This window comes from Oxyura jamaicensis, chromosome 7 (assembly GCF_011077185.1).
Source record: "Oxyura jamaicensis isolate SHBP4307 breed ruddy duck chromosome 7, BPBGC_Ojam_1.0, whole genome shotgun sequence".
NCBI classification, from domain to species: Eukaryota; Metazoa; Chordata; class Aves; order Anseriformes; family Anatidae; genus Oxyura; species Oxyura jamaicensis.
This window is the reverse complement of record NC_048899.1, coordinates 31,376,255-31,390,957: the sequence shown is the minus strand read 5'-3', so window position 1 is coordinate 31,390,957 and position 14,703 is coordinate 31,376,255. Positions and strand designations below refer to the sequence as shown.

Here is a 14,703-nt window from a genome sequence, read left to right as displayed (position 1 = left end):
ACCTGTGTCTATAACCAGAAATGGTGCAAATCATTTTGAATACGGAATTTTCTATGTAATGAGATTAATTCTCTAGACAAGTCACAGTATTCGTTATAAAACTAGTGCTGAATAAATGTTTTCTTGAAAGCACTACTAACAAGAGCCCAAACTTTTAGAAAAGTAATGGAAATCTTGCTGAGCTGACATGTGACTTGTCTGGCATATTGAAATTTCATCTGTATCTGTAATATCTTTGTAAATGACTACTTTATTTAATTAGCAAACACTTAATTAGACAAAGATTTGTCTAGCACCTCCTGTTCATTAAATCAGAAAGCATTCTCTATTTTAATTAGCATGACATTTTCTATAATCAATTTAATGAAATGCCATCTGTAGTTCTAATAATGCTGTGTATAGCAAAGACTGATTGACATATGTGTTGACAGCAAGGTATCAACCTCCTCTTATGTTTGTATTGTAAAAAAATGTCAAATATAAGAAAAAAAGAGGACTCATTTGCTAACTGTTTTGTGCTGCGAAGCAGAATTTTATTTAAACAAACAAAAGCTCAGTAAATAATTTCAATGGGAAGACAAGCACTTACAGTCCTCAGGTTAGCATTACCAGTAATTTCAAAAGACTGCCCTGAGGCCTCCTCATTCTAGCTATTCCAGAGCAGATTTTCAGCATCATTGGATGTCTCTCCTCTTTCCTCCACTTTTTAGATGCTATTTACACTCAACACTGACTGAGACGTTGCCTTCATATCTGATGGTTTCAGCACCCCAGACTGGCTGGGTCCTGAGGTTGCTATATGACCAGCAAGCTCCTTGGGCCCTGATGTAAAACAGGAGCCCTGGGGGTACAGAGGAGGGAACCTGGGGCGCCTTTCCTGTCTCATCAGCAGGGACACCCCTGCCAAGCAAAAAGGCAGGCTCTGCTGGGGAGAGGGGGGGATGTGTCAGCTACTCTTGCTATGGTCACTCAGCATGGAGGAAACGCCTTCAGATTCATGTTCTGTGTTATCATGAGGACATAAAAAATAAAATGGACAAAAGCCAATCAGGTTTCTGTGATCACTCTTTGTAAGTTAGGATGTGACTTAAAGAGTTTCAGTGTATGGTGTTTTTGTGCTCCTTTAGGCACACTTTATACTAAGATTTAGTGTTAAGTACAGCAACTAGCTGTCTATGCTCTGTGCACCTTCTTTATAGATCAGTTAATTCTTCAAACTATTTCTAGACAATAAATTCTAAACCACTGTATAGTCAGGTCCTAGCAAGCTGGACTTGGCATGTCTCCATTCAAGGTGATAGTTTTCTAGTTCACTCTAGCTGAATTCAGGAATTATCTTGAAACAAACCTTATTACCAATGAGTAATTCCAATGTAGTACCTATTTTACCAAAGTATTCTTGTTTTGTGAACAAATTTTACGTTAACAGCTGTGCAAATTTAGTAGGAAGCCCCCCAAACACGCCCCCCAAAAACAAACAAACAAACTCCTTGTCACTATTAGCATCTGCAGACATTATTGAAGTAAATCACAGTAAACACGGTGGAAATGTAGATTTACAAGCTAGGCAGTTTTTGTGGTTTTGATAAGCTTGGACTGCTGTGATGATCATGAAATCCGAGAAGAAAAACACAATGGGAAATGTACACATTATGTTAAAAACTCTGTGAATAGAATATAAAAGAATAATAATCAATAAAATAAAGCCACTGGTAGGAACATAATTCTTGCATGGGTAAGATGAAGCATGCACAGAATATTTGTAGTCTCTGATTAAGAAATCTCCTAACTCCTGTAGCTTTAGTGACTCTAAGCTCTCTCTCTGAGTTTCCATAAATTCTCGGAGGCCATGCAGGGCAGGTTTAATGATTTTTTTTTTTTTTTTTTTTTTTTTTTGTCTGGGAATCACTTCTTGTTCCTGAGGCTGTTGGATCTTTACAAGTATGACACTGATGACTCTGCCTCAATTCTTAATACTTAAGTAACTGATCCTGTCTCATACCTCCACTGGTCTGGAATCTCTTGTAACATAACCCAGCTTTAGAGACCTACAGAAATACTGACACATTTAACATCACCTTTGTTCATTCGCATTTAGGACATGACTACCTTTCTGTTGGCTCTCACAGCAATTATGTGTCTCTCAACAGTTTATGGCAGATGTGAAATCTCTTGCAGTAACTCCATGGGAAAAAAAAGAAATTAAAAAAAAAGTATTTATGCGATTGATAGCTTGGAGTTTTTTGTGTCATGTACTATGCAGATACCACCAATAAAAGAAGAATACTTCCAAATAATTAAAAGTTGGATCAGTATTGAGGTGAAAGTGAATCGTGCACGGGACTAAAATGGAGGCTTGAGTTCCTCACCCTGCTATTGACATCCTGTGTGACCCGAGGCAAATCACTTCAGCTCTTCTTATATCTTCTTCTGTTACCTTTTGCATTGTCTTTTCTTTTTTAGTTCTTTGGAACACAAAACTCTGATGATGGGTAATACAGATTCTAACACAACGGAAGGATGTACCTGTAAAATGAAACAAGGACAAGGCTGGTTTCTCAGGAAATATTTGCCGTAGTGAATATTAAATGTATTCTTGTGAAGTAAGGGGTAATGCTTCTCTCTTAGTAAATCTTGTTTTTCAAGTTGGTGAAAGAAAAATGAACGTTAATTTGGGGAACATTAGGAAAAGGGAATAAAGAAATAGTGGAATAGACTAATATTTCACAACTGTTGTTTAAAATAATTAGATTATTTATTTGGTAAAGCAATTACAAGTGCACCAGAGCAATTACCACTTCTTATAGCATTCCTTACAGATATACTCATAGTAAGTAAAGATAATAGAGGCTGTCTTTAAACAGTAGTAAGCTTTTAAATGTTTGGAATGTGGAACTTAAGCCGCAACTTAGAAGGTTAGCTTTAAAGCATATGGGCCCTTGCCATTTCAACCTAGTCTGCATAATTTAAATTACAGTTGGAGTTGCTTAAGTTCAGTGACATGTGAAATCAGAGTCTATGCTCATCAAATAAACCACCACAATTCAGCATTCTGCTTTCAGAAAGCTAATTTGCTAAAGGCCATATAGACCCTGTGACAAATTCTTACATTGGTACATTAGCATAAGTGATTTTCAGTGACATCAATATAATTCAGGGTGGGATTTAGTCCATTTTTTTCCTCCAAATAACACAGATTTTTTTTATTTTTTATTAGGAAAAGTTCTGATTTTTTTATTTTATTTTATTTAGGAAATGTAAACAGGTATGATGCCATGTGAAGCTTAGATAGAAAAGGAAATATTGCAAATGAGTTCTGTAGCATTTAGGACGTGACAGTGTTGTCAATTCAATGAATGAGGGTAAAGAAGTTGTTTCAGAATTGTCTAGGATGGGGTTCAAGCTGCTTGTCAAATATGAAAAATTTTGCATTAATTTCTTTTCACTTCGTGATATTCTGCCTGTAATAAGGTGTTATATACACCTTATTCTACATTCGCTGGAATAAGGTGTATATAACGCCAAGCACAGTATAGAGCTGTAACTCCTGCCAACAGCTCATATCCTGAGCATGAGCCTTACCAGTGGTGAACCTAAAACAGGAACCATAGCCTTAGTAAGACTATGTATAAATGTGCTGCTTTTGTTTAAGAGACAATTGGGCTTATGATGGTGCTGTATTTATATAACAGCCCATCGCTATTGTGTAATAGCCTATCGTAAGGACTAGTCTGTTTGTCACAAATTGAAGGGGTTACTAGGTAAAACTCTCAAAGTGCAATATGTAAGTGTTTATGTAGGTTTTTTTTATTTATTTATCTAAATATTATTGATAGGAATGTAGAAGGAAGAAGAAGGCTTCACTTTCTTTGCCTGGAGATAGAGCAAGTGATGAAAAGTCTTACTTTTAAAAACATACAGAAGCATAAGGACTTAGACATTTAGCCTTACAATGTTAAAATAAATTATTGTTTGTTCTACAGACAATTTTAATACAATTCTGAGTGAGAATGTAATATATTTCTGACTCAGGTGAAATTATTATGATGTGATAATCACAGAATAATTTTATTTTCATGGTAGGTTTTTGTGTGATTTTTTATTTTTTTATTTTTTTTAATGCATTCTTTGTGAAAGCAAAGAACTTTGCAGGGAACCTGTTCAGCCGCAGGTTTGGTTTACAGAGCTGTATGCTCATTAGGCAGTCACCGAGTCAGCTTTAGAAATAAGATCAAAATCAAAATGGAATAAATTCTTCCCAAAGGGAGTTATCTAATAATAACAGCTAAGCCTACCGTAACCTTTTCTATCTATTGATAGAGTGACTGCTGATTTACCAGGTTTGTTACCCTGTTCTCACAGTCATTAAGTCTTCTAACAAACCCAATGAGGTTAGTTAAATGAGATACTGTAGTTCTGCTGAAAAACTGTAAGTATACAATAGAGACAAAGAACAGGAAAGATATTTACAGCACTCTTTGCTCAACCCTCTGCAAACAAGTAAAACAATTTGGGAAACCGTATTCAAACTATCTCAGCAGGTTTGAGTCCCAGCAAACCACACGCTGCGGGGTGTAGCAGGAGAGGGGAGAAAGAGGGCATCCCATTTTGTCTGCCTGGGAAGGATTATTCTTCTGAGGTTCGCTGAATTTGCATGCTGTGCCTTTGAGCATCATAGCAGGCATACACCCACATGGATTCTCTGAACCGTGTTGCAGCATTAACCAACCCCAGCATCCCATCTGCAGCTGAGATCAATATTTGATAGTTTGTAGGAAAGTGGAGTAGAAGGCACAAACAGCAGATGAATTACGAATCAGAAGGAAAAATAAATATCCCTTGATCCCACAGGCAGTCGATTAATAAAAACCAAAGGTTTGAGATTTTCATTAAAATTTCCTTAACACAGAGCTACAAACACAAGTTGTGTCATGCAGACAGTCCTGTATTCCCAAAGATTCATTGCAGAAGGGGATGAGAAAATCAATAGAAGGAGTTAAATCTACAGATTCTAAGCCAGAAGTAATCACAGAAGCTATCGGAACTCAACCTTTTATATTTTTACCCACAGTCAGACTAAACTAACTCTTGACATAAAGATCTAAAGCTTATCTTTAAGAAAAAATGTCCCAGGGCTGCCAATTCTGTCATCTTCTTTACTGAGCTCCTCCATGCTTCCTACCTCCATCAGCCTTTCAGTAACTATATATATGTGACATAGATGTCTCTGAACTTTCTCTTTGTTAACCTGAATAATTTTAGCTATTTGAACCTTGCATTGTTATATTTGCCTTCTGACCCAGAGTTATACTTACAATTTCTTAGCACTCCTCTCTACTCATTTCCCATTCGTGCAGTGTGCATTCCAGGAACTGGGCATTTTATGACAGTGTCAATCTCACCAGTTTTGTGACCAGAGGCAAGATCACCCTATGACTTTTACTTGAGGCCCTTATAATGAAGAATTACATCAACCCTTTTTACCATGATGCTGCACTGGCAACGTACAGTACTGTATCCATCTATATAAACCCATAATTTTAATTCCCATTACAGTTCTTCAATTCCTATTGATTCTGATTGGTTAAACAGGTGAGACAGATCACTTGATAGGAGTACTCTGTCTTCCTCATTTTTCTTAGTGAGACCACTTTTGGTCCTCCTGATGCGTTTTCCTGTAATTCTGTATAATGTAAGTTTTGGATTCACAATGTCACAAAACAAATCAAATGCATTGAATAAAACCCAATATACAGATTCAGCATAGTTGCCTCTATCAAACATAATGTCGAAATTTGTTTGGCAAGATCTTTATTCCATAAAATGCTATCAGGTATTAATTGTATTTCTAAATAGTATTTTATAGGAAGAATCACAAGTTTATGACACTATTTTATGTGGGATTGTTGACAGGATACAGACCTTTGGTAGTCTTTCTTCATCTTCACTAGCACAGAATAATCTTATCCATCAGAAATTTGAGAACTATTAAAAGTAGAAAGTTTTCAATTAATTGTTTTAAAGACTGCTTTGTGTACATCATCTAGGGCAGGAGACCTGAAAATATGTGTTCTTAGAGGCTTCCTTACACTATCCTTTGCTCAGGATAGAATGCTTTCTATTTTAGTGATGTCCTCAGATGGATAATACTGTTTTCTGCACTGTTATCTGTCCAGCCATAGGATTTTTCCATGACAGTACTCCTACTCTATTTCAAATTAAACTTTTTTTTTTTTTTTTGAAGGAGAAACTTTGTTGCTCTGAATGGCTTTGTGAAGTGGTAAGGATCACCGAACTTCTTTGTTGCAAAGATACCAAGATAATAATAATTAAAAAAAAATAATTAATCAGTTGTTTGAATAGACAATGTTAAGGACTGGGTATTATTTTCTACTGTAGACTTTGTGACCCTAGGTTAAAAAAAAATTAGAAACAAATATGTTTATGGCTCTTACTTCTGAGCTATGAATGAAAAAATCATCATCATGGCCATCAACTGTCCCATTATCCAGCCTGAGAAGAGCTCTGCTAGCTATTGCCTGGAATGAGACTTCTGTATAAATTAATATGATTACTTCTGAAGACTGCATTTATGCTTAGCACTTGCATGGTATTTTGATTAAATCTTTCATCTGAGAATCTCCATGCATTTTGCAAGTGTTCATTTAATTTATGCACTTCAGGAGTTAACTACTGAATCCAATGTGCAGATGAAAACCCAGATTCAGCGAGAGGTATAATTACTGTCCACTAAAGTCTGCCTTTTGGAGAGGCCTGACTTTCCATTTTCTCTTCTGATCATTTGAATAAAATAAGATTCCAACTTAAGAACAAAGGCAGTAATTACATTACTTTATGTAATTCATGCTATCTGCTGTTTCAAATGCTGTTGCACACCATTTGTATAACTTGTAAGAAGAGCCTTAGGACTTTGTATTTTAGCCTTGGTTCTGTTAGTAATTTTAAGGGCAAGTTCTTTATGTCAATGAAATTGTCTTGGTAGGATTTATTAATACAGCATGATATTAAAAATCCTGTTGACCAGTCGTACATGGCATATGAGGCAACTAGAAAAATAGATAATTGAAAAGGAGTTTTATCCTGATAATATTGTTTGGACCAGGTAGTGCATTAGGCTCACCTATGGACCAAATGTGCATCATTCAGAGCACTGTATAAGCAGGGAGCATGAACATGAGAGTTGTTGATGGCTGTTCAGTGTCTCGTCTACACTCCATTTATCACATTCTGGTTTATTCATAACTGGGGACAGCACTTTGGCTAGGCAACTTTATTTTTATTTTTATTTTTATTTTTATTTTGTATAATATTCCTTAACAGTGTGGAACAAGATTCTTAGGAATTTTCAGTGCTAGCCTACCTTAAAAATCTGTGGAAAAGGACCTAAAAGAAGTTGCAGAAAGTTTAATATCCTGGGGTAGCCAGTAACCTTAAACCAAAATAACTTGCTATGAAGTGATACCTCTTTTCTTTCAAAAAGATTTTTGGAATCTTTATTTACTAATGTTTTAAATTTCACACTTCACAATATAATTTTTCTTCCTAAAAACCAGCTCTAATATGCCTGTCCTGAATTCCGTCAATCCCTCCCCACTTCCCAGCCACAATCTAAAATAGCTTAGCACACTCTTTAAATGAGGCTTCATTAATTTTTCAGAACGTACCAGAGGACTTTTGCTAGTGCTGTATATCTGGAGCTTCTGAGCAGTCAATTAAAATACTGCTACATTTTTCTGAATAAGTGAAGCATATTTTTATGATAACATAACCTTTTTCTCCAGTCATGTTTACTTGCTTCTTCATAAAATTCAGGGATCTGTAATGAATTTCTCAGGCATTACGGAGGATTAGTAAAGTCCTTTTGTATTTTCTTTAGGCTTAATTTAGAACTTTTCTTATGCTTTTCACATTTTTATCACAAAATAGTTTGAATTGATTAAGTATTCTTCTATTACAAGGGTTTGGAATAAAACAAAGAATAAGTGCTTTATCTCTTTTTAGACATGAGAAATGTGGAACCCAACATTTTTTAATTTAATTTTATTTTTTAAATCAAGGCTTATGTAGTTATTGTGTATCATGTACTGTATCATTGCAAACATTTATACAAACAGGTACGAAGCCTTTTTCATAGGAGCCACAATTAACTTAGTAATTCCTATTTTTTGTCTTTAGTTCAGATGTATTTGATATTATTTTTTCCTTATGGAAACTTATAAATCAAGATAAGTGGTAGAAGGAAAAAATTATGATGGAGTTCACAGTGTTTTACATGTTTTACAAACATATTGCTTTAACCTTTCCTTCTTAACACACCACTTATCTGAAGATCTGGTATTCTTTGGCCCAGCACTAATCACAGAGCACATATTGTCTTCAGATATCTTTATTAATCCAGTTACCAGAGGTGCAGAATAGCACAGAGGTTTTCTTAGAAACACTTCCAAGGAGGTATGTAAATATAGTGTCTAGCAAAAGGTTTTTGCTTTGCAAAACTTTGGTTTGGTATACAGCCCTTTAACAGTGAATGTGCTCAGACCTTAAGATGTCAGAGTGGCAGTGATTTCTTGATGGAAGCATTTTTAGGTTCAAGATGTTACTTCATTCACATCAATCTCACTGGACACGTTGTCACCGTATAAAATGTTTCCATTTAAATGAAATCATATATTTGAATGAGGTGGCATAAACAGATTTTTTTTTTGAATCTCACGAGGCTGATCAACACTAGTCATAATGTATGCAATTCTTCTCTCAGTCTTGTTTGAAGCTAATGAGGGAGATAGCAAAAGTCATTATGAATCATAAAATGGTTTGGGTTTTAAGGGACCTTAAAGATCATGTACATCCAACCCCCCTGCTATGGGGGTTCCACTAGATTATGGCATATGCAATTCTTCTCTCAGTCTTGTTTGTGTATTGTAATGAAGATATTCTAATGACTTTAGTATGCTTGTTTTCTTTACAGATATTTTATTAAGTACTCAATGTGTTTGCTAATTGTTAATGCCTTTGTTGTTGCAGATACAGCAGTGATATATAAAAATAGGAATGGACACGTTATTGAACTGAATGTAGAAACAAATACAACTACATTATTATTGGAAAATACAACTTTTGTAAGTAATATGTTTTATTTCTTGTTGGAAGTCTACTAGTCTTTTTCTTCTTTTTTTTTTTTTTTTTTTTTCCTGTAACAGTGAGAGAGTGTAACATGTAAAGATTAAAGAAAATATGTTTATAACCTAGAGTGGGTTATATATAAATGGAAAGTATAATCCATTCCTCTGTCAGTGCATGATTTCTGGCTAAGTTATTTGTTGTTTCATTCAACTTAGGTGTAAATAACCAAATCATTGGGGGATATGTTTTGGCTACAGTCCATGCTTTCTTTGGGCTATTTCAAGGTCATACCTGGCATACGTGCTAGTGAATCTAGCTGATGTCTATAATAGGAAGAGACTTCATAAAATGAGGAAACTCTACCTAAAACGTTGAGAGCTTTTTCCTGTCAGAAATGGAGAAAAATGTTCAAGAATCATACGAAAATTTTCCTTTAAGCAGTTACATATATAAATATATATATATTACCTAGTCCTGTTATTCTCTGGTTTACCTGTTCTTCTGTGCTTTAATGTCAAACTAGATGGTTGGGGATTATTCCTCTTGACCAGTAAGCAGTATATACATAAGTGGTTTGCATGTTTCTGAGTAGCAGTAATTGCTAAGAAGTGTTTTATTTCTTAGTCTACATTTTCCTTTGCTTTATGTGGTTAGTTACAGCGATACCAATAATATCATACCCTGTAATTCTTGTTTATCAGAGCTTTGCAGCATAAATGCATGGCGTGTCAATCATTCCTCCTAAATACTCCATACAGACCACTAGCTGTTATTGCTAATCCCTTTATTTTTAATTTAGAAAAATATTTTGCACCTGCAGACCCAAAAGGATGACTCATTTTCATCAGAGATCTTTGGCAAAGGCTGATTTTATTCCTGGTTTGTTCCTGGCCTTTGCTGATACAGGTTCCTCAATTCAAAGCATTAAGCCCCTGCTGACTTAACTAGAAAGGGGAGAGCAGAAGTCTGGGAGAATGAACTAGAGGCTGACTTCCCAGGTCAACGTAAAGATGAATGAGAAGGGAGGAGAGACTTGAATATTAAGAGTGCTTGTGTGAGGCTCCCTTACTCTAAGCTGCACCCTTCCATATGCAGGGATGTGCCTCACCATGTGTCCTAGCCCAAAAAAGACTGGCAGACACAATTAAAAGTGGGTGAAAAGGTGAATATCTGTCAAATACAAACCACAGAACATTGCAGAAACATTTTCCCTCTTATCTGTGAGGGCTTTTCTGGCTAAGTAGAGGATTTTCTGTGTCAGGCCTACATATTACCTTTAGCACATAACTTGAATGCAAGTAGCCACGTGGACATCTCTGGCTCTAAAACTTGACTTTAATGACAAGACACGAGTTTCCTCATAAATTAATTCATACGTTTTGGCTGCAAGTGTTTGGCTCATGCGAAGGCTATTGCCAGCATGACAAGCTATTCAGGCCATTAAGCTAAACCAGTGATGTCAACTAATGATGGATCAGTATGGACAAGCTGCTTTATGCTGCAAGTGTCTAATCTTGTTAGAAAGTTGCTCTTTTTTTTTTTTTTTTTAATTTTTTTTAAATGGAGCTGATTCATCCTGAAGTCATGCAGACTGACAGAGCTCTAGACACTAGATACCTACACTTAATTAAATGTGGGAAACTGATCCAAGATGGATAATATTCAAGCAACCATTTAATAATTATCTATGGAACAGAGTCAAATAAAGAAGTGTTTTTTTCTTGTGAAGCTTCACTCTGTACACAGTCAAAAGCTAAGAGTGTTAGATGAAAATACAGCGGATTTCAGCAATGACTGTTTACATGGAAGTAGAATAAAAAGCTGAAAACAGAGCAGAAGTCTCGGTAAGTTTGTTGGCGTATGTTTGGCAGAGAGCAATGGGAAATGCTGCCATGCCGAGTTGTCTGTCTCTGTTGAAAAAAGTGGCCAGTGATCCTAAGAGAAGATCACAATATTACAGAGGCAGACTGTGCATCTGAAACCAAAAGCTGTTCTGTTCTTATAATGTCCCTTGTTGCCAAATTCATACTGCTGAAAGTACCCTTCCAAGTTAGACGCCTGTCTTGTTAATCAAACATTTTCCCCACTCAGTGTCACATCTGCTTAATCACTAGTGCATAATTAGAATGGTGGTGGTTTAGTGACTCTGCAGAGCTGTCTTATATTAATAAAAATTACAGCACAGATCCAACATAAGCAGTGGCAATGCAAGTTCCCTTTTTCTTCCCTATAAAAATGTTTCAGTTGTGGAGCTGTCACCTTTAGATGGGATTGATTAGCTTGTTTGCAGTGTGCATTCCCTCTCCTGTTTGCCTCTGCTCAAGCAGCCCACAGAAGTAGCAGGCTTTTCTTAGTAACATTGATAATTATCCACTGAAAACTGAACTGTCACAATAAAGTTATTACACAGGGAGAAGGGGTTAGTAATGACTCCTTGTCACTACTGACTACTGGTATTTGAACCAGCAGCTCAGAAGATGTTTTCTTCTTTCCTTATTATGAATCCCATAAAAGCAGTCTTCGACTGTGTACTGTGCACTGGCTTTTGATTTGCATCTTGGAGACTGCCATTTTTTTGTGTGCAAAGTACATTTCTTTTCTCCTTCTTTGTGTTGCTTACTGCCTAAAATCAAAGATACTCCTACTGAAGAGCTGCTATGCTTCCTATGCATGGGTATTAGCAAAAAAAAAGAAAACTACAGTTTTGTTGAAAACTTGTTATATAGAGAGGTGTTATAAAATACAGCTTTTAATTATAACTTTAAAAGTACCCATACACATGGAAAGAAGAAAAGCTAGGGTTTTTACATTCTAAGATGCCCATTTGTCTTCCATGGGGAAATACATATGCAAAGTTCCTGACTTAAAATATTTTTTTCCAGTTTCATGAGGATTGATTCAGACAGTAGAAGAAATTACTGCACTTCATTTGCCCTCTTCAAATTGAATCCTTTTCTATAATCAATCTATTACTGAAACATTCTGACCTTTGTATAATTAAACTGCTAGCAAAGCAATCTTATGTGTAACAAATACAGTGTTATAAGAGAAAGGGGTAGCTTTTAAAGCATGATAAATATATTTTAGCTTCTCTGGAGATCATAATTTAAAGACATGTTTTCTAAACTACACCTGTCCTCTGCCTATTTTCATATAGTGCGTCCTGTTCAAGCTGCCTAATAAATAGTTAATATTCTCAGCCAGCCTCATGTAAATGTTAACAGCTGGAGGCTAGACAGGTCTTCTAGTAGATGGAGCCAAAAAAAGCCCTGGACATTAATCACTGTGTGGCATCCTGATGCTTGCGCTGTTGCCTCGATACATGATTACAATATGTTCTCTATCATCTGTCTGAGGTGCCTATCACCATGAGCCTAAGTGACTTGCTTACCAGTTATTGAGCATTATGCCTCATTTATCCAAGTAATTTCAGAGTTTAACAAACATTTTATTTATATCTCTTGTCATCAATCATTAAATAGAGCCGCTAAAGGCAGGTTACCACTTCCCACACAATCTGGCCACAGTAGAGGAAAGTATGGAGGAAAGGCATGGGAGGTTGTCCATCTGGTCCCTTATGATGCTTCTAGCTCGGCTTCCCTCATCTGTTTTACAGTGCTCAAACCCAAAACAAATAGAAAGCAAATAGAAAGATGAGAGAAAATGTTGGTAGGGACTGTTAAATGTTCTGTGTTCGTATGTGTTATAACCTCTGAAAGAAGCCTTTAGAAATTTTGCCTTCATATCTTTCTGTTAAAAAAATCCAGAATAATTATGATAGTGGAACTATCATAATTAGAACTGTTATTCGTTAGGCCTCACTTCCACTGCTTTTGTCATGGATGTATGCAAAAATATTCAAATGCCTTGCATGCACTCAGTCCAGAATCCTTGGTCAGAAATGAATCTAGCATGACTCAGTATGCATTTCCATTGTAGGTGATGAGATATGCTTTGAGTCATCAAATAAGAAGCTTTTGATTTCTTTGTGATACCCAACAATATTCTAGAGTGTCCAAACAGTTACACTTGTAAAGTCTTGTATTGTAATAGCTTTCACCCAGCTGTGTGCTTTGGACTCTTCTAAAGCCCAGCCATTGCTGACCTTCTCTCCCCCTTGCTTTCTGTTCCTTTCCATGACTCTTTTCAAGCTCAAGGGGAGACTGCATCCGAGTGCACAGCAAACAAATCCTATTAAGTTGCAAACCTGTTTTCAAGGCCCTGTCACGAGTATACTCTAGAGTATGTTTTATTGTCATGTTCCTGTAGGCCATCTTTTACACGAGGATGGAGAGAGAAGGATTGCTTCTTGCTGCCTAGTAATTAGTGGATGGCATCAGAAGGGTGAGCAGAGCAGAAGTAGTCTTGGCTCATGAATCATGATTAGGCTGTGGCAGCCCAGCTGTGAAAACCCTGTGGTAGTCTTGCAGCCAAAAGCCGAGAATGAGCGTTTTAGTGTGAACAGAGCTTTTGGCAGGAACTGTTTTGTGCTGTTTCATAGAGCGTTCTTCATAAACACCCCTTCTCGTTGGTAGCCCTCTTTTTGATTTAATTTTGTTTTGTTGTTGTTTTGTCCCCACACACTCCCTTCTTTTGATGGGAATCTCTGTGCAGCATCTTAATGCAATTATAGTTTCTTGGTTGATTAATATAGCTTTAATTGCAAGAGTGGCTTACATGCTTATATTTTAAGAGTCTTGTATAAGAGATTAATGAAAGGGTGAATAATGGTAAATACATTAAACAACATTATATAACCTCATAAATATTAATAATTGTTGCAACACGGGACATTTTAATGACCCACACGTGTTGTAAATAGGTTGTTATGAACACTGCAACATTATCTCCTCTCTCCCATGCTCCTCTAAATATTAAATAACCCCCTCAGGAAAACCTTTTCAGTAGAGGGGTTTTTATGGGTTAGGGTTTATTGTTGCACTGCACCACCGTGCAGAGAGATGGGAAGATCTGGCAGATGGAAGGGTTTGCCGTCACTGTGGTCTGGTGGTGGCCAGTGGTGTTTGTCCAAGTGCAGGAGGCTTCAATGTATAAAATGCAGTGAAGTATGTGCTATACTGTCAGGTTAGGGTAGCTCTGTGTGGGATCTCTCTAGAAAAATACCCCTGATCTAGAAAATAGTTCAGGGCTAAGTATGCCACAGATGAGGAATGAGAGGAAATACTGTGATCTACTCATTAGAAGTTATTTTCTACTAGCGAAGGCTAGGTGCAAGGCTTTTGTGAGATTCATTGGTCTGTTCATTCTTTTTTGCAACCTACAATCCATGTGAAAACTTTTGAGAGGGTGGGGGTTAGTTTATGTTTTTTAGAACAACCCAGGGTGCCCCCTCTATAGGGTAAAGGTCAGATTGGATCATACTTTAAGGCATGCTCACCTTTTACACTGGATAGGAAACCCGAGTGTTAACAATTACAACATACAGGATCACAGCATTTTGGGAGGTGAACTAAATGCTTAGGTGACACAGGAAATAAAGTGTTAGGAAAAATAACGTGGAAAAGAAAAGAAAAGTAAGAAAAGTTCTTCAACATTCTA

General features: G+C 36.4%; 1 protein-coding gene across 2 annotated transcripts in view; it reads left to right on the top strand.

Moving 5' to 3' along the window:
- Positions 1 to 14,703, top strand: part of DPP10 (dipeptidyl peptidase like 10) — a 483,231-nt gene that overhangs the window by 337,057 nt on the left and 131,471 nt on the right. For both annotated transcript variants that reach the window (XM_035331004.1, XM_035331003.1), the window contains exon 4: positions 9,046 to 9,140. In XM_035331004.1, the coding sequence (XP_035186895.1) occupies positions 9,046 to 9,140 (95 nt within the window). The remainder of the gene's footprint in view (positions 1 to 9,045; positions 9,141 to 14,703) is intronic.